The sequence below is a fragment of the Nomascus leucogenys genome, chromosome X (genome assembly GCF_006542625.1).
Source record: "Nomascus leucogenys isolate Asia chromosome X, Asia_NLE_v1, whole genome shotgun sequence".
In the NCBI taxonomy this organism is placed as follows: domain Eukaryota; kingdom Metazoa; phylum Chordata; class Mammalia; order Primates; family Hylobatidae; genus Nomascus; species Nomascus leucogenys.
The window spans coordinates 116,457,303-116,484,388 of record NC_044406.1 but is presented as its reverse complement, the minus strand read 5'-3'; the positions used below and the strand labels follow the sequence as shown (position 1 = coordinate 116,484,388).

At 39.6% G+C, this 27,086-nt stretch overlaps 1 protein-coding gene across 1 annotated transcript in view; it reads left to right on the top strand.

Moving 5' to 3' along the window:
* The window catches only part of ENOX2 (ecto-NOX disulfide-thiol exchanger 2), a 293,700-nt gene that overhangs the window by 231,074 nt on the left and 35,540 nt on the right, over positions 1-27,086 (top strand). The window contains exons 6-9 of the mRNA XM_003262322.3: positions 3,132-3,338; positions 10,173-10,406; positions 12,633-12,845; positions 14,626-14,732. Of these exons, the coding sequence (XP_003262370.1) occupies positions 3,132-3,338; positions 10,173-10,406; positions 12,633-12,845; positions 14,626-14,732 (761 nt within the window). The remainder of the gene's footprint in view (positions 1-3,131; positions 3,339-10,172; positions 10,407-12,632; positions 12,846-14,625; positions 14,733-27,086) is intronic.

The window sequence follows — 27,086 nt, the reverse complement described above, 5'->3', positions numbered from 1 at the left end:
TTCGGCCATCTTGGCTTTACCCCCCTGAGCTGTTAATTAAGGAACGGGTACTATCCATTAAGGAAGATAGTATAGCCCATTGCCCTGCTTGGTGGCATACCCCTAAATCTCAGCAAATGCTATTAAAGAGGCTTTCTACATTTACCCAAGGAAAATAAATAAATCCTCAGCATTCTTGACATTACTGTTAGTGGCTTTTATGCCCTTTTACTTAGAAGACAGTCACTGCAGAAGAATCACAGCACCTAAATAGGGTGATTACTTCATCACAGAATTTTTTTTTTTTTTTTTTTTTTTTTTTTTTTTTTCTGAGACGGAGTCTTGCTCTGTCACCCAGGCTGGAGTGCAGTAGCAAGATCTCAGCTCACTTCAAGCTCTGCCTCCCAGGGTCAGGCCATTCTTCTGCCTTGGCCTCCTGATTAGCTGGGATTACAGGTGCGTGCCACCATGCCCAGCTAATTTTTTGTATTTTTAGTAGAGACAGGGTTTCACCGTGTTAGCCAAGATGGTCTAGATCTCCTGACCTTGTGATCCGCCCACCTCAGCCTCCCAAAGAATTTTTAAATCCCACAAATGTAGCCAGGGGATGGAGCCTTTGCCTTTTCAGTGTTACATGTAACTGCCACAGTAACCACATGCTTTTTAGAGTCTCTCAGTGGACCTAAAAGTAGACTAAAGGAAACTCAAATGGTATAAAAGTGATTATTAGCTTCACAAAAGGATTCTTTGCTACCTAATTCTCCTAAATAGTAAACTTAGGAAGCCTTTTTGATTCTGAAACAGGATTGTATTCTAAAGTCTCTAATTTTAAAACATGGCTCTAACTATGTGGATACTCTTGAAAATTCTTTACCTTATATAGTCGGTGGGGGGGATGTGTTCCATGGTCAAAGCCATATGTGTCTTCATAGCTGTAGATTTCTCTATCCATATGAATGGTTCCTTCTCAAACCCAGCCTTGTCTAAAGATCTGGGTGACGCAAGGATCTGGAAGTTTAGAAGTTCAGGTCTTAGCTACCACTCTACTCCAGACTTCTGGTAGGACTTTAGAAAGTCCCACATTGGGAATTAAGAAACCTGGGTTCTATAATAGTAAATAATAATAACGCTACAATGACTGCTATTTATTGGGAACCTGCCAAGTGCTAGGCATTAAGCCACATGCAATATAGACAGTATATTATCAGTTATCCTACAATAACCCTTATAAGGTGGGAACAGCATCCCTGTTTTAAAGATAAAGGAAGAGGTTTTCAGGGGTTATATAATTTTCCCAAGGTCATACAGTCAATTATGAAGTTAAGATTTACATTTAGGTTTACCTGCTCTAAGTTCATGTTCCTTCTGTCTAATGTGGTGACCTGGAATGAGACATTTAACCTCACTCAGCTTTTTCCTCTGTAATATCAGAGATTTAGACTAAGTCAATAGTTTTCAACCTTAACTACACATTACAACTGCCTGAGAAGCTTAAAAAGCAACAACAACAACAACAAAAAACGAATGCACAGGCTGCACCCCAGACTAATTAAATCAGACCCACTGGGGTGGGGCCCAGGCATTATTTGTTTAACTTCCAAATTGATTCGAATGTGCCACCAGAGTTAAGAATCACTGGAAGTGTGATGGCTAGAATCCCTTCCAGTTCTTAAAAACTCAAAAGCATAAGTCTCAAACAATTCTAGACCTCATCTTCTCTATTTTGGCCCAAACTACAACCTCTTCAGTGCCTGTGACTAGCACATTTCAGATTCCTGCTCATTAGGTTATTTTCCCTTTCCCTCTAATCCTTTCATATGGAACAAAAAACCAGTATAGTGAGGTCTTGAAATTACAGACTTGTAAAAATTAACAGAAAGTTTGTAAGTTACCTGAATCCCTTTACCCCTTTTTTTGACCAAATACAGGGAAAGAGAGTATTATGAATAACTGATTATTCTTAGCCACACCAACAAGACAGAGAGTAGTAGCAAAGTGAGGAAGCTAGAGATCCTGATACCCAAGGAAGCTCCCAAATCAACTGCTTGCCAACTTGGGTTGGCAGGTTAGGGGCCTTGGCCTAATCTATGAACAAGACTCATTTATTTTTACATGTGAGCTATAATCACTGGTTGTTGAGCTCTCCAAATCTTGAGCTAGGAGAATTGTTGTTAAGAGCTGAATGGAAAAGAATGGATTACACAAAATAAATCCTTGCAGATACAAAACCAACACTAGAAAACCCATGACCATCATGCTTTATTTTGTTGGGCTGCAAACTGTAGGAGTTTGCTTGGAAAATGCTTTGATACATATAAATAGCAACAAGGAGCTGGCAGATAGAACAGGCTTTATGTATGAGTGCATATTTTTTTGAAGCAGAGGGAGAATCATCTCATTAAGTAGGTTTTTAATGATTCTCTATGGCCAAATTTATCTCACTTTAGTTAATGATTTCCCAGATGAGCTTATTTTCTCTGCTGTCTTTCATATTTCCCTGTAAATGCTGCAAGACTGACTCTGGACCTCACCTCTCCAGTAAGGAATTTGAGGAAAGGCTCACTGATATTGAAAAAAACAACATAAAAGGGATGGTTTGTACTCTGACTGATTTTGTGAAACCAAATCATTCTGACAGCTGTAGGCATTGTTGTAAGTAGGTACCCCATCATTGTCAAATTAATCCTGAATCTGTTCCTTCAAAAAGCATTAACAGAGAGAATGTAGTAACTACAATCTGAATTAAACAAATCCTTTCTCAGGAACCCTGGTTCTGAGAACTCTTGAAAATAACAGTTTAAACTGAGTGGGATTTTCTCCCACTAATTTCTTAATAAAAATGACTAAAAATTTGGCATAGCTGGATTGTCACAACAAAAGTAATAAACAAAACTAAAGGACTCTGGATGGGACAGACAAATAGGCCTGGGTCTTTATGCTCCAGATATCATGGTCACCAAACGATTGAATAAAATGATTTTCAGGTTCACTCAGTCAGTTTTCTATGGAGCAGAGATGAACACCTCGGAGGCCACGTCCTTCTGACACTCTTAGACAAAAGTTTGACAGGGATAGCAGGGAAATGTTAGATTTCAAAGAGGTCTGTCCCAAGCAAACATTTTAATTTCAAATGTTTTTGCCCTTGCACTTAGATCTCCCACCTCCTGCAACCCGAGAAAGACCACCAGGATGCAAAACAGTATTTGTCGGTGGTCTGCCTGAAAATGGGACAGAGCAAATCATTGTGGAAGTTTTCGAGCAGTGTGGAGAGATCATTGCCATTCGCAAGAGCAAGAAGAACTTCTGCCACATTCGCTTTGCTGAGGAGTACATGGTGGACAAAGCCCTGTATCTGTCTGGTAGGTGTTTAGATGTGGGGATTGTGCCCACTAGGCACAACGCAGATATTAAAGATAGAACTATTTGTGTCTATAGCAGCTACGTTTGGGCTTAGTATTACCTGCTTTTGCCTTCAGAGGTGGAAACTGAATGTTCCCATTCAACTTCTTCCTTTAAAGCTCTTCAATAGCTCCCAATTTTCTATGGGATAAATCCAGACTCCTCACATGTGGCATCTAAAGGACTTGACTGTGAGCTGTCCCTCTTAGAGTCATCTCCCAATCCTTCCTTCCCTCACACACCATGTCCCAACCACACTAATTGAACTCGAATTCCCAGAATGTGCCATGGTGTTTTATGCCTTTTCCTCTGACTAGAGTCACCTTGCCCACCACACACACCCCCTAAAGCTCCAGCTCAAGCACACCCTCCTCTGGAAAGCTATCTCTGACCTGTCTCCCCACTCTGCCCAGCACTGCTTTAGGCACTCCTTCCTCAGGGCTTTCACAGCACCCGGTGCTTCCTCCCAACATGACACCTACTGTACCATGCTAGAACTGTCTCTTTCCACATCCATCTCCCCCACCAGAATGTGAAATCCTTAAGGGTAGGGACTGTGTCTTATTTAACATTGAATCCCCAGCATCTAGCACATAACCTGGCACAAAAGTAGATGCTCATAAATAGTTATGGAAGTCAGTTATTTGTCAAATATTTATTGACTGCTAGGCAGAATGCTAGGTTGCTGGGGATACAGCAAAGGCTGAGGCAGATAGACTTCCTGCCATCAAGGATATTACATTCTGGAAATGGCAAAATATAATATATATGAAAACAAATAAATCAGTTACTTTTAGTAGTAAGTGCTCCGAGGAAGATAAAAAAGGTTAAGGTACCCAGAGTTGTTAGGAAAGGAAGTCTTCTCTGACATTTGAACTGAGACTTGAATAATGTAAAGAGAGATTGCCATGTGAACATCTTGGGGAAGAGCATTCCAAAGTAAGGAACACCAAGCCAAAGTCCATGAGATGAAAATGGACTTGGTATGTTCAAGCAGAGGATAGAAGGTTAGTATGACTGGAGCATAGAAAATGCGAGAGGGAGTGGAGGGAAATGAAATCTGAAAGATAGGCAACTATGACAATGAGTTTTATTCTGGAAGCCACTGGAGGATTTTAAGGAATTCAGTGACATGTTCTGATTTACATTTTACAAATGTTACTTCTGAGCAGAAGATGGGCTGAGAGGTATGAGCAGGGGTGGTGACTGGGAACTAAGTTAACCAACTGTAATATTAGTCTAACCCAGAAGTGATGGTGGCCTGTATAGTACAGTGGTTGGAGTGGAGATAGTAAGAACTACTTTGCATAAAATCTCCTGTTTATAGTAAAAATTCAGATTTAGGGTGTGTCTTGGTCCATTTTCTGTTGCTTATAACAGAATATCTGAAACTGGGTAATTTTTTTTTTTTTTAAGATGGAGTCTTGCTCTTGTCGCCCAGGCTGGAGTGCAATGATGTGATTTCGGCTCACCACAACCTCCGCCTCCTGGGTTCAAGCAATTCTCCTGCCTCAGCCTCCCGAGTAGGTAGGATTACAGGCGCCTGCCACCACGCCTGGCTAATTTTTGTATTTTTAGTAGAGATGGGATTTCACCTTGTTGGCCAGGCTGGTCTCGAACTCCTGACCTCAGGTGATCCAACCACCTCGGCTTCCCAAAGTGCTGGGATTACAGGTGTGAGCCATCATGCCTGGCAAAACTGGGTAATTTATAAAGAAAAGGAATTTATTTTTTACGGTTACAGAGGCTGGAAGTCCGAGGTCCAGGGGGCACATCTGGTAAGGGCCTTCTTGCTCTCTGCAGAGAGTTAGCTCAGGTCTTTCTTCCTCTTCTTATAAAGCCACTAGTCCTACTCTCATGACAACCCATTAATCCATTAATCCATGAATGGATTAATCCATTTATGAGGACAAAGCCTTCATGACCCAATCACCTCTTAAAGGCCCCAGCTCTTAATACTGCCACATTGAACTACTTCCTTGCCTAACAGTAATGGTTTGGAAGAATTGAGTCTAAGTGCTAGACATTTCATGATGACAGCATCTTCATTCATATAACAGGTACTTATTGAACATCTTTTTTCTGTAAACTCTTGTGCTAGATGCTGTGCAGAGTAGAAAATGAGTAAAACCTAGTTCTTCCCCTTAATGAATTTAGGGTTAGTATGTAGTCATACACTTATTTATTAAAGAAAAATGTATTTAGTGCCAGGCATTACTCAATACACTGATATGATACACACACTGCTAATAAGAGATTAAAAGTTATAAGTGCCATGGAGGAGGAAATGAGGGAGGAAGGTAGGAGAGGGAGAACGAGAATATTTCTGACTCCTAACTGGGGGCATCAAGAAAGGTAGCTTTTGGACCAAGTCTTTGACAAAGGGAAAACATTTGCTTGTGGACAATGGGGCATAAAAACAGCATGAGCAAAAGTACAAAGGTGGTAAGCTTTGGCAAACATTCAGGAAACAGTGAGTAGTGGTTTGTTTACTAAGTAGACATGAGAGGAGGAGGCAAAATATCAGTTATTAGCACACTCCGAAAGGCTTAACAGTTGGGTCTTTACTCCTCAGGTAATAGGGAATTGAAGAAATTTTTGAACAAGGAAGATAATTGTTTCCGCAAGGTTAATTTGACAGCTCTATATAAAACCGTATTAGAGGAGAGATGTAAAAAGAGGAGAGGAGGTCAGTTAGAAGCCTGTTGTAATAGGCCGGGGAAAAGGTAACAAAGGTTTGAAAAAGTAGGCTGGTAACATGGGGAAGGAAAGGAGGAGGTGTAGATGGAACATACTCTTATTACATTTGGTAAGTGCTATAGAATCTAACTACCAAAAATTCGGCAGCACTTAACAATGATAACAGAGCATTCCACGAGACTATTTTAATAAGAACATAAAGGTCTCAAAAAACCCTGCATAGGTGTACTTAAAAGACAGTATACTGTTCAGGAAGCATCCATCTAAACATCACCAAAATCAGCTCTTTGTTAACAGCCACCTCCTAGAAACATTCTTAGGGCTGCCAAAACAAAGGGGATTTCAATCAGTGATATGAAAACAACTAAATTTTGCCCTTTAAATTTGAATCTGTCCCCCTGAAAGTGCCCAAGTGCTAGCAATCTCCTGAATGGGGTGGCTGTTATCTCATTTTGTAAAAGAAAGCAGTTAAAAGAAACAAAAAAAAATCCCTTACAAAAGGGGGCTGGAAAATGTGGAGATCATCTTTTTTTTTCTGCTCTTCCTTCCTTTCTGTAGATCCATATTTCCACTTGGTGTCATTTTCCCTATGTTTGAATTTCCGTTAACATTTTTTGTAGAGCAGGTCTGTTCCTGATGAATTCTTTCAACATTGATTTGAAAAAGTATTTCACCTTTCTTTTTGAAAGATGTTTGTCCTCTCTCAGATGTTGTTCCACCATTTTCTTGCTTGCATTGTATCTAATAAGAAATGTGATATTATCTTTATCTGTGTTTCTCTGTACATAATGTGTCTTTTGTCCATGGATGCTTTTAAGATATTTATTGCTGGTTTTGAGTAATTCAATTATGATATGCTTTGATGTAATTTTCTTCTTATTTCTCATGCTTGGGGTTCATTGAACTTTTTGGATCTGTGAGTTTGCATCAAATGTGAAAAATTTTCTCCCCTTATTTAATTTTTTTCTGTTCTCTTCCCCTGTCTTTTGGTGCTCCAATTAGGCATATATTAGGCCTCTTGAAGTTGTCTCGCAGCTCGCCGGTATTCTGTTCTTTTTTTTTGTTTTCAGTCTTTTTTCTTTCTGTATTTTATTACAGATAGTTTCTATTGCTATGTCTTCAAGTTCATTCATTTTTTTCATTATAGATTCAGGGGGCACCTGTGCAAGTTTGTTACATGAGTATATTGTGTAATAGTGAGCTTTGGGCTTCTAGTATACCCATCACCCAAATAGTGATTATTATATCCAATAGTTAATTTTCAACCCTCACTCTGTTCTTTCAGATGATGGGCTGGTCTGTGAAATTCCAGGTTCCCTATTCAGCCCAGGGAGAGTGGATAGAGGACAAAGCTGGGTGGAGCTGGACAACCAAGCTCACCCACGAATAACCCAATGATGAGCACAGGCAGCACCCCTAACAGGAGTGGCTAGGGGAACTCTTGGAGAAATGTGCCGAGGTCTCTTCAGGGGATGAGGGGGCCACATCAGCTCCACTTCTTAGACAGGCAAGATCACAATGTTTCTCTGTCACAACCCTCTCCTGGGGCTCCTGACTCAGTTTACACACTGTCCATCTATCTCCAGGCTACCATGTAGCTGAGAGGAGTGACTTTGGGGAGGAAGCTCTTCCCTCAGCCCAGTACAGACAGCTTTGTGGCTCACCTACTCTCTGACAGCTTCGTGTAGAGAGGGGGAGGGGCTCTGCCTTTCAGCATGTGAGAGTGGGTGGCAACTGTGGGGGTGCCGGCTGCTTGGGCCCAACCTCAGGCCTCGGGGCAAGTGGTCAGGTGCCAGCAGTGATGGACTGAGCTAAGCAGTCCTTCAATTCCCAGGCCCCTAAGTGGCCCACTGGATGGTGTGTGAGAGGCCTGGAGGGACTCCACCAGGACCGGGCCAGCAGGCTTATTCTCAGGCCCCCAGGGTTCAGGTGGTGGCTGAGATAGGGAGGGCAGGCTGGTCCCCAGTCATCATTAGAATTCTCAGGTGGGGGAAGGCAGAAGGCTCAGGTGCTGGGAGCCCCCAGTTTCATTAATTTTTTTCTTATGCAGCATCTAATTTGCCATCAGTCCTGTCTGGTGATGTTTTTTTCAACTTAGACATTGTAGCTTAAGCCTGTAGATGTTTGATTGTGGCTCTTTTTATATCTTTCATGTTTCTCCTTAGTATGGCCAGTCTTTTCTCTAGCTTCTTGAGCATGTGAAATCAAATTTTCATCATTGTTTTTGTATCCTTATCTACTAATTAAATTATCTGCATCACTTCTGGCTCTGTTTGGATTGGCTGATTTTTAAAATCTTTATTATGCATCATATTTTCCTGCATCTTTGCATACCAAGTAATTTTTTTATTAAAGTTTACCTTATTTGGTGACAGATATTTTTATTTCTATAAATAGTCTTGAGTTTTGTTCTAAATGCAGTTAAGTAACTTGGGAAAATGTTGGTCCTTTTAGGTCTTGCTTCTTAAGCTTTGTTCAGCAAGACCAGAGGAGTTTAGGGCTAATTTTTCTCCACTATTAAGGCAGAACCGTTCTGATCACCCAGTACCAGAAGTGTTGAGTTTTTCTGCTCTGGCTGGTAGGAAAAAGAGCTATTCCCAACCCTGTGGGAGCTTTTCAGGGATTGTTACCTCTAATGCTCAGGTAGTTTCCCACACATACAGACATTAGTACTCAGCTAAATAATAGTGGAGGACCCTCTGCATATCTCCGAAGCTCTTTCTCTGTGCAGCTTTCTTCTTTCTGGTACTCTGCCTTATGAACTCTATTTCCATAGTCTTCCTAGACTCCCAGTTCAGTCTCCTCAACTTGGGAACACCATCATGCCTTGCCTGAGTTCCCTTCCCTGTGCTGAGGCCCAGAAACTCTCTTATTAGGAAACTTTCCTATTAGGAAATAAACTGGGGCAATCATAGGGATCACTTCATTTGGTTCTTGTCTCTCAGTGATCCCTGTCTTCATTGTCTTATGTACAGTGCCTTTAAAAAGCATTATTTCATATACTTTGTCCATATTTTTAGTTGTTTAAGGTAGGAGGACAAATCTAACCCCTGTTACTCTATCTTAGCCAGAAGCAAAAGTCTATGTTGGGTATTATTCTTGAGAGGCAGCTTAGAATAGAGGAAAGCACAGAGTCTAATGTCCTAGATTCAAGAGCCAGCTCTACTGTTTGCTAATTGTCTGACCCAGGGCAAGCCACTTAACCTCCCTAACCTCTTTTGATGCTCAGTTTTCTGTTTAGTATAATGTTCTACCCTGCAAGCTTGTGCTGAGAATAAAATGGGATAAATTCCTATGGAAGTATCTAGCTGAGCTCTTGAAACTTAAAAAGTACTTAGTTTTTTCCCCACTTTTTTAAAGATACATGACTTGGGTAAGTATAGCTGGCACAGAAAGAGGAGGTATGGCGTTGAATACAGGTTTTCTGAATCCCAGTCCTATACTACTATATTATAATCACACTACATCTTTTTTTTTAAGGATCCTGAATTATATGTCACCTGGGTCACACACCACTCCCCATCTTTTTTTTTTTTTTTTCCCAGAAAAAAAAAATGGCTCACAGTTGACAAATGCTTCTAGGAAGCAATTTTAGAGATTAAAATACCAAGTTAATGCATTTAAGTTTTACCAAAATCTTTGTGATAGTATAATGGACGCTCTTGAATTTATTTAAAGACAAATTCGTTTGAGGCCACCTTTTCCGTTCTTCCCAGCCCTTGGTGCCATATAAGGATCATGCTTGATACTATTACCCACGGAGCCAACCTCAGCCAGAGGTAAGGTATTAGATGGAGGAATGGAACTCTTAGGAACAAGACTAACCCAACCCATAGAATGTGACCTATTATCAGAGATAATCTAAATCTTTTGATGATTTACTTGCTAAGCATGGGGAGAGAATTTGGAGTTGTGTGGTCACTTGGAACTGCTGCAGTGACATCTGAAACACTGAACTTGGAAAAGTATTTATAGTCTTTCATGTCTCTCTCTCTCTTTCTCTCTCTCTGTCTCTCTCTCCCTCTCCCTCTCTCCTTCTCTCCCTCTCTCCCTCTCTCCTCTCCCCTCTCCCTTTCACCCTCCTATGAACTTAGGTTACCGCATTCGCCTGGGCTCTAGTACTGACAAGAAGGACACAGGCAGACTCCACGTTGATTTTGCACAGGCTCGAGATGACCTGTATGAGTGGGAGTGTAAACAGCGTATGCTAGCCAGAGAGGAGCGCCATCGTAGAAGAATGGAAGAAGAAAGATTGCGTCCACCATCTCCACCCCCAGTGGTCCACTATTCAGATCATGAATGCAGCATTGTTGCTGAAAAATTAAAAGGTATCAAAGGCACTCAAGCTTCATGATTAAAAGAACTCTTTTCTTTAGAAAAGTGTAATAAATATAATTGCATTGTTGACAGTTACACTTTGAGTTTCCTACTAATGGATTCTAAGCATTTCTTGTGTTGGAGCCTTGCAGATAAAGAGGTGTACCTAGTAACTCAAGAACCAGGAAATTTATCCCAGCTACCTGTGTCTCTGCTCCTTCATTGTCTCAAGGGATGACATTTTTCTCTTCAGACATCAGGTGACTAGAAATAAACAAGTTTTCCTCACTTGTCCACGTCAGAGACTTTTAGGCATGATCTATGACTTGGGACCTGTAAGCGCCCTCTTTTATAGTGGATACAAGTTAGGTTATAATTCCAAGTCAAATGAGTGAATCAGGATGATAGGATTTGATGTGATCCTGAAAAACTCTGGTAAAATTCTTGTTTTAAAGATGAGAAAATGGAGGTCCAGAAAGTAGTCATGCTGTACATTCTCCTTAGATTACTCAAAGACTTAGCCACCACCAACTAAAATGTAAAGACTTTTAAATCACTTTAAAAGGCCAATTTATTTAAAACAGTGACTGTGGAGACTTATAGACGTTGCTTAATCAGACTGCTTTCCCATTAGTTTTGATTCTTGTTCCATTTGACTCTCAGCCATTTTGTTAATTTAACATTAATTGCTCTGCCTGGTCTCCTGTCTTAGTAGCTCAAATCCAGTCTTTCTCATTTTCTGAGTATAGATGATTTTATTGGATGAATGCTGGTGTCCCATTGATCTTATTGGTAACACCAATCCAGCTCTAATGGTATGAATTTTCCCTGCTTCTTGTGTTCTCAGCTCATCAAGATACTGCTAATCCTACTTTCCAAATAGGTCTCCTTCACCAGACATGTTTGTACCACATAGCCTAAGGGATTCACACATGTAAGAAATTGGTTTTGACTTTCTTTAAGGGAAAAGCAGAAAACCTGGAGTCCAGAATAGAGGCACAGAAATAATGGTACATTTTGAAAAACTGGAAAGGCTGAAAGCATTGGTAAGATGCCAGGTCCAAGACTTGCCTATTCACACAACACCAAACAAATCAGTTTAAGTTTAAAAAATGAATTTAATGGGTGTGTGACCCTCAAGAGAAGCAAAAATTGAGCATCAACATAAAGTCTATATCTAAGTAATAAAGTGAAAAGCTGCTATAAAGGGGAGGCTGACTGCTTGTTACATGTCTGCACTGAAAAAGGGGCAAGAGGCAAGAAGTTCAAATTGCAGTGAAAGAAATTTCCATTTAACATAAGGGTTTCTAGCCAGAGAAGGATATGAAGCCCTTGAATTGGGCTTCAATAGATCCAAATGTACTCTCCCTCTCTGGAGCCTTTAAGAACAGAAGGCATAAGTGGCTATCTTGGGGAGCTGAACCAGAAGCTTTGGAAGAGCTGTGCTACTATCTTAACTAATCACAGAATAACTCCAACTAGCTGCAGAAATCTACTTGGAGGTTCTTCATGCAAGAGAAAAAAGGATGTGGAGAAATAGAGAAATAAAATAAATTGCATCAAAATAGATTGTGTTTGGGACTGAGTGGAAGGCCTGGGGCTATGGATTGAACACAGGAGTGATACTATAAAAGGTCGAAGATGTACATGTTTGTATCTAAAGAATGACCCACTTAACTCTTCCCTGAGGTTCCTCCCAACACTGTTAATTCCATGGATCCAAGGTAAAGTTACTGTTAAATTCAAGTTAAACTCAGGACTCAAGTTTGCTTTTCCTCATTAAAAGACAGGACTGTAGAATTCTGAAGTTCCCTCACTAATTCATGGTTTTTTCTGTCTCTCTCTCTCCCCTCTGCCCCCTGTCCACCTTCTCTCTCTCTCTCTCTCTCTCTCTCTCACACACACACACACACACACACACAATCAGAGAGGGTAAGAAATTTGCAATACATGAAAGCTATATATCAGTACAGAAAACTTTTTTCAAGGAAACATTTCTCTTTCTGAAAATTCATCACAGACCACAACCAATCTGACTACATTGATCTTTCCATTCTTCCTGTTTGTCTGCCTGCCTACTGCCTGTGTGTGCACATGTGTGTATGTGTGGCTCCTCATCCTCAGGAATTCGTTTACCCATCACTGCCAAAAACCATGATGCCCTCTTTGCCTGCATGTTGGGAAAATAGATCAAAATTTGGTTACCTTTGTTGGTTATAAAAATACATTTTTTTCAGATGATTCCAAATTCTCAGAAGCTGTACAGACCTTGCTTACCTGGATAGAGCGAGGAGAGGTCAACCGTCGTAGCGCCAACAACTTCTACTCCATGATCCAGTCGGCCAACAGCCATGTCCGCCGCCTGGTGAACGAGAAAGCTGCCCATGAGAAAGATATGGAAGAAGCAAAGGAGAAGTTCAAGCAGGCCCTTTCTGGAATTCTCATTCAGTGTGAGTGGAACTTAGAGTTCTGCTGGAATGAGAATAAGTCACTTCCCTTAGTCACTTGCTCTCTACGGGAGCTCAGGCCTCCAGAGCCATCCTGTATTAAGGCTCAAGGCTCCCTTTTTCACTGCCTTGTGTTCTCCTTATATTGTCAGATGCCCATGCTCCAATTTCACAGGAGACATGTGCGCACCTGCTAGCTTCATTTTCTCTGGTATATCTACTTCAACTCCTTAGAAACACTGATCCTTAGGCCACATCCTGTACTTCTACAGCCCTGGGCCTCAATAGAGGGCTGGGTATTTTATTGCTAAAGTTACGATGTAGCATCAGCATTTTAAAGCTGCTTTTCTTCAGATTTGTATAATTATCATCATGTAATATGCCTTCTAGAAACTCCATTTCAATGATCAATGTAATTATATTTCCCAAGGTGATTGGAAAAAAATCAAATTTGCTACTTCTACATTTTTGATTTAGTTTACTTTCTTCTGCTACCTTTACTGGATGTCATAGACACTGGGACAAGGTGAGAAGCTACCAAAATGGCCATTTTCAAAAAGAAATTCTGCTCCAAACCTATCTAAGATCTCTGAAATGAGCCAGATCAGATAAATTATCAAGCAATTTTTTGTTTACCACATTATGAAATTATACACCCTTATTTTTTCAGTAAGAAAGTATATTCACCTTAAGAATAAGGGTATAATTTTATGATTTTGCTTTTAAACAATTATGGTCCACTCTTTCCAGACTTGGCTTCCTTGTACTTGACTCATACATAATTGTGATTAAGGGGGAGTTGTTCCATTTGCCACTTGTATTTTGAAAGTATATATGGGCATAAAATCCAGGAGGCAAAAGCACATGTCTTCAGGACTTCAGGATAAATTTTTAAAAAGAGAGAGCAGCACGCATCATGGGAATATAAATCCTTAAGTCATTAGAAGACAGGGTGCAAACAGGGATGTAAAGAAAAAAAAAATAATACCTCTGGATTTTCTTACTGTGAACACCCAACCAGACAGGGGCTCTTGTCCTGCTTTTCTTTTCCCAAAAGAGTCATGTCTAAGCTTCCCCTCTCTTGAACTGTGATTAGGATAAAGCCCCAGAACATCTGCACACATTTCCCTGTTTGACATTTTAAGAGACCTTGAAAAATACTCTCCAGGACCACACTTACACAGTATCCTTCCCTAAAACTTGTATTTCTCCAGTCAACGAGTCTATCTCAGTAGACTTAAAAAAGATTCAATCCATCTTAGGTTTTGATTTAATGCTTCTTGTTAAACATACCTCAGAATAGTAAAAGCATGAATTCTGTTGAAGCAAGGCATCCAAGTGTGCGTCAGAGGGCTATGAAAGGAGCCAGGGGTAGAAAGTTTCTGGTACAATTTGCCATTTTCTTCCATGCTGTGTGGAGTCACTAGTACTAAACTAAAGACAAGTACTAAATTAAAGTGCATTTGCTATGACTCTTCCTGTCCTGCCTCCATGAATTCACAATGTCTGTATTAAAACTCTAGTTGTTACCATTTTACCCCAAACCTCTGGTGTTCCCTTTTGTCTTTCTGTAGGTTGATGTCTTTTCCTTTGCGTCTCCTTTAAAATCAAAGTACCCCAACACATGTAGCCTTTTCCAAGCACAACCACAGCTTAGTATAGTGTCATAACAACAAGATACAACAAGCCTGATGCTTCTCTTTTATTTCATTTCTTTTCTCCTCTTTTTTTCCATCCCTGGATGATACCCTGGCCTGATCCAACTGCTGATTTGATGCTGCAGTTGAGCAGATAGTGGCTGTGTACCATTCCGCCTCCAAGCAGAAGGCATGGGACCACTTCACAAAAGCCCAGCGGAAGAACATCAGCGTGTGGTGCAAACAAGCTGAGGTTGGTAACTTTTTATTCTGGTAGCCCCTCAGGGGGACAGTTTCTTTCTTTAACAAGTTATTGATTTGGAGTTTAGCCAGAATTAAATAGTGCCAAGCTCCCATGGTCACAACAAGGCCCTAATGAAACACTCACACATGTTCTATAGCCTGTCACTGTGTCCAGACCACCTGCTGTCAAAAGGGTAATAAATGTGCTTGTGCTGTGGTGAATGCATTCTGCTGGATGGAAACCTTAGTAGTGAAAATGTAGCTGGGATAATTATAACTTTACTTCTCTAAGCGAGCTAGTCTTGTGTACAACAATAATTACTGACCTGAGCTTCTAGTGTTAGTAATATTAGTGCTGTCTTAGATTTTTTAGAGTGTTTTGACAGTGAAGGATGGAAGCTGCCTGGTGTTACACTGGATCTTTGAAATTTCTGAGCTTCTTTTATCAAATTCATTTAGTCATCTTTATAGGTGGAAGCTTTAACAGTAACAGGACTCTGATCTTAGGTTAAGGTTGGCACACACCTCTCTGCTTATACTCAAGTGACATTTTTAGCATAACACTAGAATAAATGTGATGTGATTAGGTTGCTATTCTGAATCAAAGATTAAAAACTGAGAAGGGAGATTTCACTGATCTGCCTCTGAAAATCCTGTTATATATGCCTCAAGTCCTCCTATTCCTATGGGCAAGTTCCTTACCAAGTCCTACTATTTTCAATTTATATATACAGCAACTTTTTCGACTACATTTCTGGTCCTCTTTGCCAGCCTGGTAGCAGTCCCATTATATCTATCCATGTAAATTGTCGTATTCCTTAACTTTTAAATAGCATTTACAAGATATTTACATTTATAAAGTGCTTTCACATTGGTTATCTCACCTGTGTGAGCCTCACAGTAGACATGGTGAAGTGAAAAAAGTATTGAACTCAGAGCCAGACATGAATTCAAATCTCAGCTCTGACATGTTAGTGCTGTGTGACTGAGCAAGTTATTCAGCCTTTTTCAGTCTCTATTTCTTCACCTGTAAATTCGAGACAATAATGAAACCAGTCTTATAGGATGAGATGAGTTGGGAAATGTGTAAAAAGTTTGAAAAATAGAAATAGTATTACTTCAGTTTTATTAACAACTTCATAAGGGATAGTGAGTAGGTATAGAATTCATATTTTACCTGCAGGAAAACTGAAACATAAAAATGTTAAGTGATTTACACAAAATTACAAAGCTAGCAAATGGACTAGAAATTATTCTCCTCACTGTGAGCTCTGGTACAAAATGCTTTGTGGTCTTGAGCTAGTTATTTAACCTTTGTGGATCTTTGTTTCTTAACCTATAAAACAAGGATAGTAATTTTTCTCTGTCCTTCACGAGAATACATGAGATATGTTTGTGTGAGAACAATTTGAAAACCATGAAAAGCATTTAGGAGAAAATAAGCCAAATCCTGTTTATAAACTGATAGTATCTGAGCCATCAATTCTGGCACAGCAAAGGGATCTGGGAGTCACTAGAAAGAAATCCCTGAAGACAGCCATCCAATGGGTGGGTAGAGTCATAAATAGCCAATAGCATCTTTACTTGTTTTTTAAAGAATTAGGGGAGAAAAGGAAACTATTATCTTACTGTAGCACAAAATGGTTTTAGAATCCTAGGGCTGCCTCATGTTGTTCACCTTCAACAAACAAAATTCAACTTTGTGATTCAGATGTTTACTGATCACTTTCTCCTTCTCAAGCACTATGATAGGCAACATAGAATGAAATGATCTTTGCCTTCAGGGAGTTAGAAGGGTAATGAAAGTGATCAAGAGGAGGAGGGGAGTTTCACACGCTAAATTTAAAATATCCAGTCTTCAGTTCAGAAGAATAAAAGTCGAGAGAAAAATGCTCAATTGGTCTTATGATTGTAGAAAAGCAGAATAGGCAATAAGTTTCTACCTTCCTTTTGATACACGTACACTTCTAACTCCTCTTCGGGTTAGAAGAAGTTGGCTGAATGGCCCCACCCTTTAAGGAAAGCCGTGACAGTACAACATTGCCTTTTTGCAGGAGGAAGGGAGCCTCTGGTTGGAATGCTGATTTGCCTAGGTCACAACACTTTTTTTTTTTTTTTTGGAGACGGAGTCTCACCCTGTCGCCCAGGCTGGAGTGCAGTGGCGCAATCTCGGCTCACTGCAACTTCCGCCTCCTGGGTTCAAGTGATTCTCCTGCCTCAGCCTCCCGAGTAGCTGGGACTACAGGCACATGCCGCCATGCCCAGCTAATTTTTTGTATTTTGGTAGAGATGGGGTTTCACCATGTTGCCCAGGCTGGTCTTGAACTCCCGAGCTCAGGCAATCCGCCCACCTCGGCCTCCCAAAGTGCTAGGATTATAGGTGTGAGCCACCATGCCCGGCCGTTACAACACTTTTTTAAACTATGTGGCCATAAAATACTACCCATCAATCATATTCATCAAGGATCTGTGTAGTTATTAGGTTGATACAAAAGTAATTGCAGTTTTTGCCATTAATATTTCAAGCCTACTTATCTAGTGGATATATACTTGAGTTTAATTAAACTCACAGTAGAGATAGCTGTACCAGTGAACTGGACACTCCTTAGGACTTATAGAGAACTGAGATATTTGTACCCTATTACCCAATATTGTAACAAAACTTCCTTGGCAGAGTGGTGATGATAAAGTACATGACCAGCATGACTTTCCAGGAGCTACATGTTTCATGCTGTGCCTTGTAGACTGTAGAAACCCCAAAAAATCCTTCCCGCTTGTTTGATTGAATTAAATTAAGGTCCACCTTGAATATCTCAAATCTTGTTCAGTACTACAACAGCTGAAAGTGGGACATAGCTCATAACCTTTCTCTGGTATTGCATTCCCTAAACCTAAAAGATCTCTTTCACTTTATATTGGTGCCTCTTTAAGTCATAGTTTGTTTTTGATTTTATTTTTGTCCTTGTTTTTTTTTTTTTACCTCTGCAAACTTTTACTTGATAGCAGGCAACTGTGAGGACTGAAAGGAGGTATCCTGTGGGAAATAAATAAACCATCCTCTTAAATTGTGGCTGCCTCTTAGCACCCCTTGAAAATCAGAACATCTCAAAAACTTAATCAACTAGGCTGCCTTATTTTTGACCTAGGCATCCAAGCTACACAGAACTCATAAGCCAAGGGTTTCATCAAAGTGAGTTTCTGATGTTCAACCTTTTTACCAGTTGCATCTGAGAACAAGTCAACCAATGACCTCCTCGTGTCACAAAGTACCTGTTCCTTGTCTCATTGTCATCCTTCTACCAGCAGCCAATACGGTCTTACTCTGCTGAGAGAAAGGATGTAGAGTATGAAGAAAAAATTTCCGCCTTTGGGGAGCTTAGACACTGACTTTGGTAGCGTATGTCAAGCAAACTAGTTTGCTAATGAGTCTTTTTCATTGCTTTACATTCCTGATTTATATATGTGTGAGGTCCCTGCTAATACAACTGAAAACGGTATTAGGAGAAGGCTGAATGAAGTCCCTCCCCTTACTAAAAGTTGGTGTATATAGTGACTTTACTGGCAGTTCTGTATGTTATGGGAACTCTTTTTCTACAGAATCACTTAAAACCTATGTGTTTCTCTCTAGCTGGCCTAGATTAGAAGCTAAAGCTTTGATAATGTGTAAAAACTAGAGCCATAACAATAAGCCCTAGGAGATATCCTCTTATATCCTCCCTCAGATGCGGTTTTACACCACTGGGCTAGAGGAAAAGGGACTTGGTGATTACTAATATTCTTGTAAAATGAAATACTGTGATTGCTAAAATAACTTTCTTTATAGAATTACAGGCCTACCATTCCAAACTCTGAAGAACTGTTTGCAGATAGATATTCAAATAATGCGCATACCCTTGGTTTAGGACCCATCTGCACTAACACCAGCTGTTGGCCTTCAGCCATCAAAAAACATACTAACACAATTTGGATAAACCTAATTTGTATTTCCACTATGTATCATATAATAGACATTAAGAACCTGAGTTTGTACTTCACTTCATTATATTAAATGATATCTCAGAATCAAATTTCTACATAAGTGTAGAAGCTATCTCCCTATCCTCTGCTTCTTTCCATTCCCTTGCCTGATCCCTTATCCAACAATTTTCCTCTTAATGTTGAAAGTCTTAGGCTGGGCACGGTGGCTCATGCCTGTAATCTCAGTACTTTGGGAGGCTGACACAGGCAGATTGCTTGAGTTCAGGAGTTCGAGACCAGCTTGGGCAACATGGTAAAACCCCATCTCTTCGAAAAATACAAAAATTAGCCGGGTGTGGTGGTCCACACCTGTGTTCTCAGCTACTTGGGAGGCTGAGGTGGGAGGATCATTGAGCCCAGTAGGTCGAGGCTGTAGTGAGCCATGATCACACCACTGCACTCCAGCCTGGGCAACAGAGCAAGACCCTATTAAAAAAAAAAAGAAACTCTGGCTAAGTAGAATTTTGTTACACATTTAATAAGAAACTGATGTGTCTGGTAATCATGTTCCTATCATAAAACATGAATAAGATTAATTTAAATCCACATACATTTTTGTGAAACTATAGTTAGATAATTAATGTGTAACAATTTATGATTTGCTTACTTTATGATAAATCAAAAATGTCAGCTGGTACAGAAGTGGTTCTTTTCATGCATTTTCCTGTCTCAGATTTCAGTTTTATTCTATATGAAAGTACATTGTCCCCCATTATAGAGTAGTGTGTGAATTTCTAAGCTTCAGAAAAAGTTATCGTTAGATCAGACTCAGTCATTATAATGTGTTTCCAGAAATCACTAACAGTTCACTGTTGAAATGAAAAATATCACAGATCTACTGTGGGCAGGAGAATGGTATAAAAACTTTAGGAGGGCTATCTTACCTTTTTTGTTGTAGTCTACCAGTGATGTGACCCAGTCAATTTCAGGTAGAGATTTACAAATGCAAATTGCTGAAAAATGTTTCCGCATGCCATGGCCATTCTTTTGGTTTCAGCACTGGATTCAAAATGCCAGGATGGGAAATGGGGCAAATCTGGGAGACAGCTGTTTCCTTTGCTGTCTGCTCTTCAATGGCTCAGAGTTTTTCCCCTGCCTGCACCTATGTCCAAACTAGGTAGAATGTCTTCCTCAGGTTCATGTCACCTTTTAGCCCTTCACTCCGAAGGTATTTTTTAGGGTTTCCTTCCCAAAGTAGAGTTTTTCTGATCCAACCGGAGAATACACAAGACAAGCAGCTCAGACGTCAAGTGCTTTAAGGGAAAGATTTTCAGAGAATTAAAACCTCACTCCTTATTTTTAGGAGTACTGTCACTTACTAAATGTTCCCCATAAGCTTACTTTAGTATAGTACTCCGTAACCTCTGCTGCTCTCTTTACCTTTTATCACATTCGTGTGATATAGTATTGGGTATTTATAGAAGAATAATGATATGAGCCTGAGTTTCTTCATAGCTAGAAAGGATTGTCTAGTGGGTAGGGGGCTCTGAGCTCTGCCAGTTTGCCTGCCTGACTGAACCACTTAGGGAAATATACCCCTTAGTTTTTCTTACCCTTATTTTATTATCAGTTAAAGCAACTGGTGATTCTTATTCCTGAAGTACTTTGAAACATTTAGGTAAAATTTGTTCATAGGTCTGTTACATTTCCAGGGATTTTTGAAGATGTGAAAGACTAGGTAAGCTGTATCACATAATTTTTTAACTTTTTATGTTTCTAAGAAGAGATTACACTTTTTTGCCCAGCTGGAAGAAGAAAGATGTTTTGTGGATGCTGAAAAACTAGAGAACATGTCTTAGCTCTCAGATATTCCTGCCCTGGGACATTTCCCTAGAAGGAACATATTTTACTCTTCTGAGAAACACAATAACTTTCTCAGGGTTATGTGACATGCTTGTGAATTGAGAGTTGGTCTCTGCTTATACTCTCCAACAGTCCACATTTTTGTTAGGCAACTAGAAAGCCATGACTTTTCCTAATGCAGTAAGTTGTACAATATTCGAATTTGCCAATGTTAAACTTCATTATAATCACCTTTCCAGTAACAGCTCTTTGATGATAACTGAAAATCAGACTCCTGAGATAGAATGAATTCTCAGAAATGAGAAATTCCTTTATTGTTCTCTGTGTAATAAGTTTGAATAAGACATAGCAAATCTCTCTCTTGACACAGCCCTTTAAAGTTCATTTTTCTCAAGCAAGTCATTATTTTATTCTATTTTAAGTAATGCCCCTGAAGCACATGGGAGAGTCTATGTTAGCATCTTCTTTTTCTATTCTTAACTATCAGTGATGATACTAAATAGCTCACTTTTTTAAAAAAGTCTTTTATTTATTTTAGTAAAAACTTAACTTGAGATAGAAATCATTATTTTTCCTGATAAAAGGAATAAAAAGGAGGATGTTGGTTGGGATAATGACTACACCATTAATTATTTAAAAATCCATTTGAAATACATGTAATTCCCCCAAATGGAGGCAGTTTTCACAGACAACTTCAGATATTTCCTGTGTACAGCCCAGTACAGGCTAATCCAAGCAAGGAATTCTCAGTTCAGTGCTGAGGAGCCTCTGACAGGCATTAATTGGACTCTAAATGATTGCAAGCTGCTTCAAAATGAACAGTTGTTGTCTTACCTTTTTAAAGTGACTTTTATCGTGTGATCTTGATCATTTTCAGTGTTCTTCATGCCTTCCTGAAGGTCTGTGTTTATATCCATTAGCACTTCCCTTCAGCCCGAAGAACTTTCTTCAGCATTTTCTATAGCATATTTCTATAGTGCAAGTCTGTTGGTGATGAATTCTTGCATTTAATTTTGTCTGAAAATATACCTCAGCTTTATTCTTGAGAGAATTTGTCTCTGAATACGGAATTCTGAATAAATGGATATTTGTATTTCTCCATGAACTTTAAAGATATTCTTTCACTGACTTCTGGCCTTAAATTGTTTCTGAAGGAAGTCAAAGTATTCAAATTGTTGTTCCCCTCTGTATAATGTATTGCTTTTCTCTGGCTGCTTTCCAGAGTTTATCTTTATCTTTAGCTTTCTACTGTTTTAATATGATGTACTTTTTTCACACATATCCTGCTTGGGGTTCACTGAGCTCTTTGAATATGTAGATTAATGTCTTTCATCAAATTTCAGAAATTGCCAACCCTTATTTCTTCAAATCTTTTTTTTTTTTTTATTATACTTTAGGTTTTAGGGTACATGTGCACAATGTGCAGGTTTGTTACATATGTAACCATGTGCCATGTTGATTTCCTGCACCCATTAACTCGTCATTTAGCATTAGGTATATCTCCTAATGCTGTCCCTCCCCCTTCCCCCCACCCCACAACAGTCCCCGGAATGTGATGTTCCCCTTCCTGTGTCCATGAGTTCTCATTGTTCAATTCCCACCTATGAGTGAGAACATGTGGTGTTTGGTTTTTTGTCCTTGCGATAGTTTACTGAGAATGATGTTTTCCAGTTTCATCCATGTCCCTACAAAGGACACGAACTCATCATTTTTTATGGCTGCATAGTATTCCATGGTGTATATGTGCCACATTTTCTTAATCCAGTCTATCGTTGTTGGACATTTGGGTTGGTTCCAACTCTTTGCTATTGTGAATAGTGCCGCAATAAACATACGTGTGCATGTGTCTTTATAGCAGCATGACTTATAGACCTTTGGGTATATATCCAGTAATGGGATGGCTGGGTCAAATGGTATTTCTAGTTCTAGATCCCTGAGGAATCGCCACACTGTCTTCCACAATGGTTGAACTAGTTTACAGTCCCACCAACAGTGTAGAAGTGTTCCTATTTCTCCACATCCTCTCCAGCACCTGTTGTTTCCTGCTTTTTTAATGATGGCCATTCTAACTGGTGTGAGATGGTATCTCACTGTGGTTTTGATTTGCATTTCTCTGATGGCCAGTGATGATGAGCATTTCTTCATGTGTTTTTTGGCTGCATAAATGTCTTCTTTTGAGAAGTGTCTGTTCATGTCCTTTGCCCACTTTTTGATGGGGTTGTTTGTTTTTTTCTTGTAAATTTGTTTGAGTTCATTGTAGATTCTGGATATTAGCCCTTTGTCAGATGAGTAGGTTGCAAAAATTTTCTCCCATTCTGTAGGTTGCCTGTTCACTCTGATGGTAGTTTCTTTTGCTGTGCAGAAGCTCTTTAGTTTAATTAGATCCCATTTGTCAATTTTGGCTTTTGTTGCCATTGTTTTTGGTGTTTTAGACATGAAGTCCTTGCCCACGCCTATGTCCTGAATGGTATTGCCTAGGTTTTCTTGTAGGATTTTAATGGTTTTAGGTCTAACATTTAAGTCTTTAATCCATCTTGAATTAATTTTTGTATAAGGTGTAAGGAATGGATCCAGTTTCAGCTTTCTACATATGGCTAGCCAGTTTTCCCAGCACCATTTATTAAATAGGGAATCCTTTCCCCATTTCTTGTTTTTGTCAGGTTTGTCAAAGATCAGATAGTTGTAGATATGCGGCATCATTTCTGAGGGCTCTGTTCTGTTCCATTGATGTATATCTCTGTTGTGGTACCAGTACCAAGCTGTTTTGCTTACTGTAGCCTTGTAGTATAGTTTGAAGTCAGGTAGCGTGATGCCTCCAGCTTTGTTCTTTTGGCTTAGGATTGACTTGGTGATGCGGGCTCTTTTTTGGTTCCATATGAACTTTAAAGTAGTTTTTTCCAATTCTGTGAAGAAAGTCATTGCTAGCTTGATGGGGATGGCATTGAATCTATAAATTACCTTGGGCAGTATGGCCATTTTCGCGATATTGATTCTTCCTGCCCATGAGCATGGAATGTTCTTCCATTTGTTTGTATCCTCTTTTATTTCATTGAGCAGTGGTTTGTAGTTCTCCTTGAAGAGGTCCTTCACGTCCCTTGTAAGTTGGATTCCTAGGTATTTTATTCTCTTTGAAGCAATTGTGAATGGGAGTTCACTCATGATTTGGCTCTCTGTTTGTCTGTGATTGGTGTACAAGAATGCTTGTGATTTTTGTACATTGATTTTGTATCCTGAGACTTTGCTGAAGTTGCTAATCAGCTTAAGGAGATTTTGGGCTGAGACAGTGGGGTTTTCTAGATATACAATCATGTCATCTGCAAACAGGGACAGTTTGACTTCCTCTTTTCCTAATTGAATACCCTTTATTTCCTTCTCCTGCCTGATTGCTCTGGCCAGAACTTCCAGCACTATGTTGAATAGGAGCGGTGAGAGAGGGCATCCCTGTCTTGTGCCAGTTTTCAGAGGGAATGCTTCCAGTTTTTGCCCATTCAGTATGATATTGGCTGTGGGTTTGTCATAGATAGCTCTTATTATTTTGAGATATGTCCCATCAATACCTAATTTATTGAGAGTTTTTAGCATGAAGAGTTGTTGAATTTTGTCAAAGGCCTTTTCTGCATCTATTGAGATAATCATGTGGTTTTTGTCTTTGGTTCTGTTTATATGCTGGATTACATTTATTGATTTGCATATGGTGAACCAGCCTTGCATCCCAGGGATGAAGCCCACTTGATCATGGTGTATAAGCTTTTTGATGTGTTGCTGGATTCGGTTTGCCAGTATTTTATTGAGGATTTTTGCATCAATGTTCATCAAGGATATTGGTCTGAAATGCTCTTTTTTGGTTATGTCTCTGCCTGGCTTTGGTATCAGGACGATGCTGGCTTCATAAAATGTGTTAGGGAGGATTCTCTCTTTTTCTATCGATTGGAATAGTTTCAGAAGGAATGGTACCAGTTCCTCCTTGTACCTCTGGTAGAATTCGGCTGTGAATCCATCAGGTCCTGGACTCTTTTTGGTTGGTAAGCTATTGATTATTGCCACAATTTCAGAACCTGTTATTGGTCTATTCAGAGATTCAACTTCTTCCTGATTTAGTCTTGGGAGGGTGTATTTGTCGAGGAATTTATCCATTTCTTCTAGATTTTCTAGTTTATTTGCATAGAGGTGTTTGTAGTATTCTCTGATGGTAGATTGTATTTCTGTGGGATCGGTGGTGATATCCCCTTTTTCATATTTTGTTGCATCTATTTGATTCTTCTCTCTTTTCTTCTTTATTAGTCTTGCTAGTGGTCTATCAATTTTGTTGATCTTCTCAAAAAACCAGCTCCTGGATTCATTAATTTTTTGAAGGGTTTTTTGTGTCTCTATTTCCTTCAGTTCTGCTCTGATTTTAGTTATTTCTAGCCTTCTGCTAGCTTTTGAATGTGTTTGCTCTTGCTTTTCTAGTTCTTTTAATTGTGATGTTAGGGTGTCAATTTTGGATCTTTCCTGCTTTCTCTTGTGGGCATTTAGTGCTATAAATTTCCCTCTACACACTGCTTTGAATGTGTCCCAGAGATTCTGGTATGTTGTGTCTTTGTTCTCGTTGGTTTCAAAGAACATCTTTATTTCTGCCTTCATTTCATTATGTACCCAATAGTGATTCAGGAGCAGGTTGTTCAGTTTCCATGTAGTTGAGCTGTTTTGAGTGAGTTTTTTAATCCTGAGTTCTAGTTTGATTGCACTGTGGTCTGAGAGACAGTTTGTTAAAATTTCTGTTCTTTTACATTTGCTGAGGAGAGCTTTACTTCCAACTATGTGGTCAATTTTGGAATAGGTGTGGTGTGGTGCTGAAAAAAATGTATATTCTGTTGATTTGGGGTGGAGAGTTCTGTAGATGTCTATTAGGTCCACTTTGTTTAGAGCTGAGTTCAATTCCTGGATATCCTTGTTAACTTTCTGTCTCGATGATCTGTCTAATGTTGACAGTGGGGTGTTAAAATCTCCCATTATTATTGTGTGGGAGTTTAAGTCCCTTTGTAGGTCACTCAGGACTTGCTTTATGAATCTGGGTGCTCCTGTGTTGGGTGCATATATATTTAGGATAGTTAGCTCTTCTTGTTGAATTGATCCCTTTACCATTATGTAATGGCCTTCTTTGTCTCTTTTGATCTTTGTTGGTTTAAAGTCTATTTTATCAGAGACTAGGATTGCAACCCCTGCCTTTTTTTTGTTTTCCATTTGCTTGATAGATCTTCCTCCATCCCTTTATTTTGAGTCTATGTGTGTCTCTGCACGTGAGATGGGTTTCCTGAATACAGCACACTGATGGGTCCTAACTCCTTATCCAGTTTGCCAGTCTGTGTCTTTTAATTGCAGCATTTAGCCCATTTACATTTAAAGTTAATATTGTTATGTGTGAATCTGATCCTGTCATTATGATGTTAGTTGGTTATTTTGCTCATTAGTTGATGCAGTTTCTTCCTAGCCTCGATGGTCTTTACAATTTGGCATGTTTTTGCAGTGACTGGTACCGGTTGTTCCTTTCCATGTTTAGTGCTTCCTTCAGGAGCTCTTTTAGGGCAGGCCTGGTGGTGACAAAATCACTCAGCATTTGCTTGTCTGTAAAGTATTTTATTTCTCCTTCACTTATGAAGCTTAGTTTGGCTGGATATGAAATTCTGGGTTGAAAATTCTTTTCTTTAAGAATGTTGAATATCGGCCCCCACTCTCTTCTGGCTTGTAGAGTTTCTGCCGGGAGATCAGCTGTTAGTCTGATGGGCTTCCCTTTGTGGGTAACCCGACCTTTCTCTCTGGCTGCCCTTAACATTTTTTCCTTCATTTCAACTTTGGTGAATCTGACAATTATGTGTCTTGGAGTTGCTCTTCTCGAGGAGTATCTTTGTGGCGTTCTCTGTATTTCCTGAATCCGAATGTTGGCCTGCCTTGCTAGATTGGGGAAGTTCTCCTGGATAATATCTTGCAGAGTGTTTTCCAACTTGGTTCCATTCTCCCCGTCATTTTCAGGTACACCAATCAGACATAGGTTTGGTCGTTTCACGTAGTCCCAAATTTCTTGGAGGCTTTGTTCATTTCTTTTTATTCTTTTTTCTCTAGACTTCCCTTCTCGCTTCATTTCATTCATTTCATCTTCCATCAGCGATACCCTTTCTTCCAGTTGATCGCATCTGCTACTGAGGCTTCTGCAATCTTCACATAGTTCTCGAAACTTGGCTTTCAGCTCCATCATCTCCTTTAAGCCCTTATCTCCATTGGTTATTCTAGTTATCCATTCTTCTAATTTTTTTTCAAAGTTTTTAACTTCTTTGCTATTGTTTTGAATTTCCTCCCGTAGCTCAGAGTAGTTTGATCGTCTGAAGCCTTCTTCTCTCAACTCGTCAAAGTCATCCTCCATCCAGCTTTGTTCCGTTGCTGGTGAGGAACTGCGTTCCTTTGGAGGAGGAGAGGTGCTCTGCTTTTTAGAGTTTCCAGTTTTTCTGCTGTTTTTTCCCCATCTTTGTGGTTTTATCTACCTTTGGTCTTTGATGATGGTGATGTACAG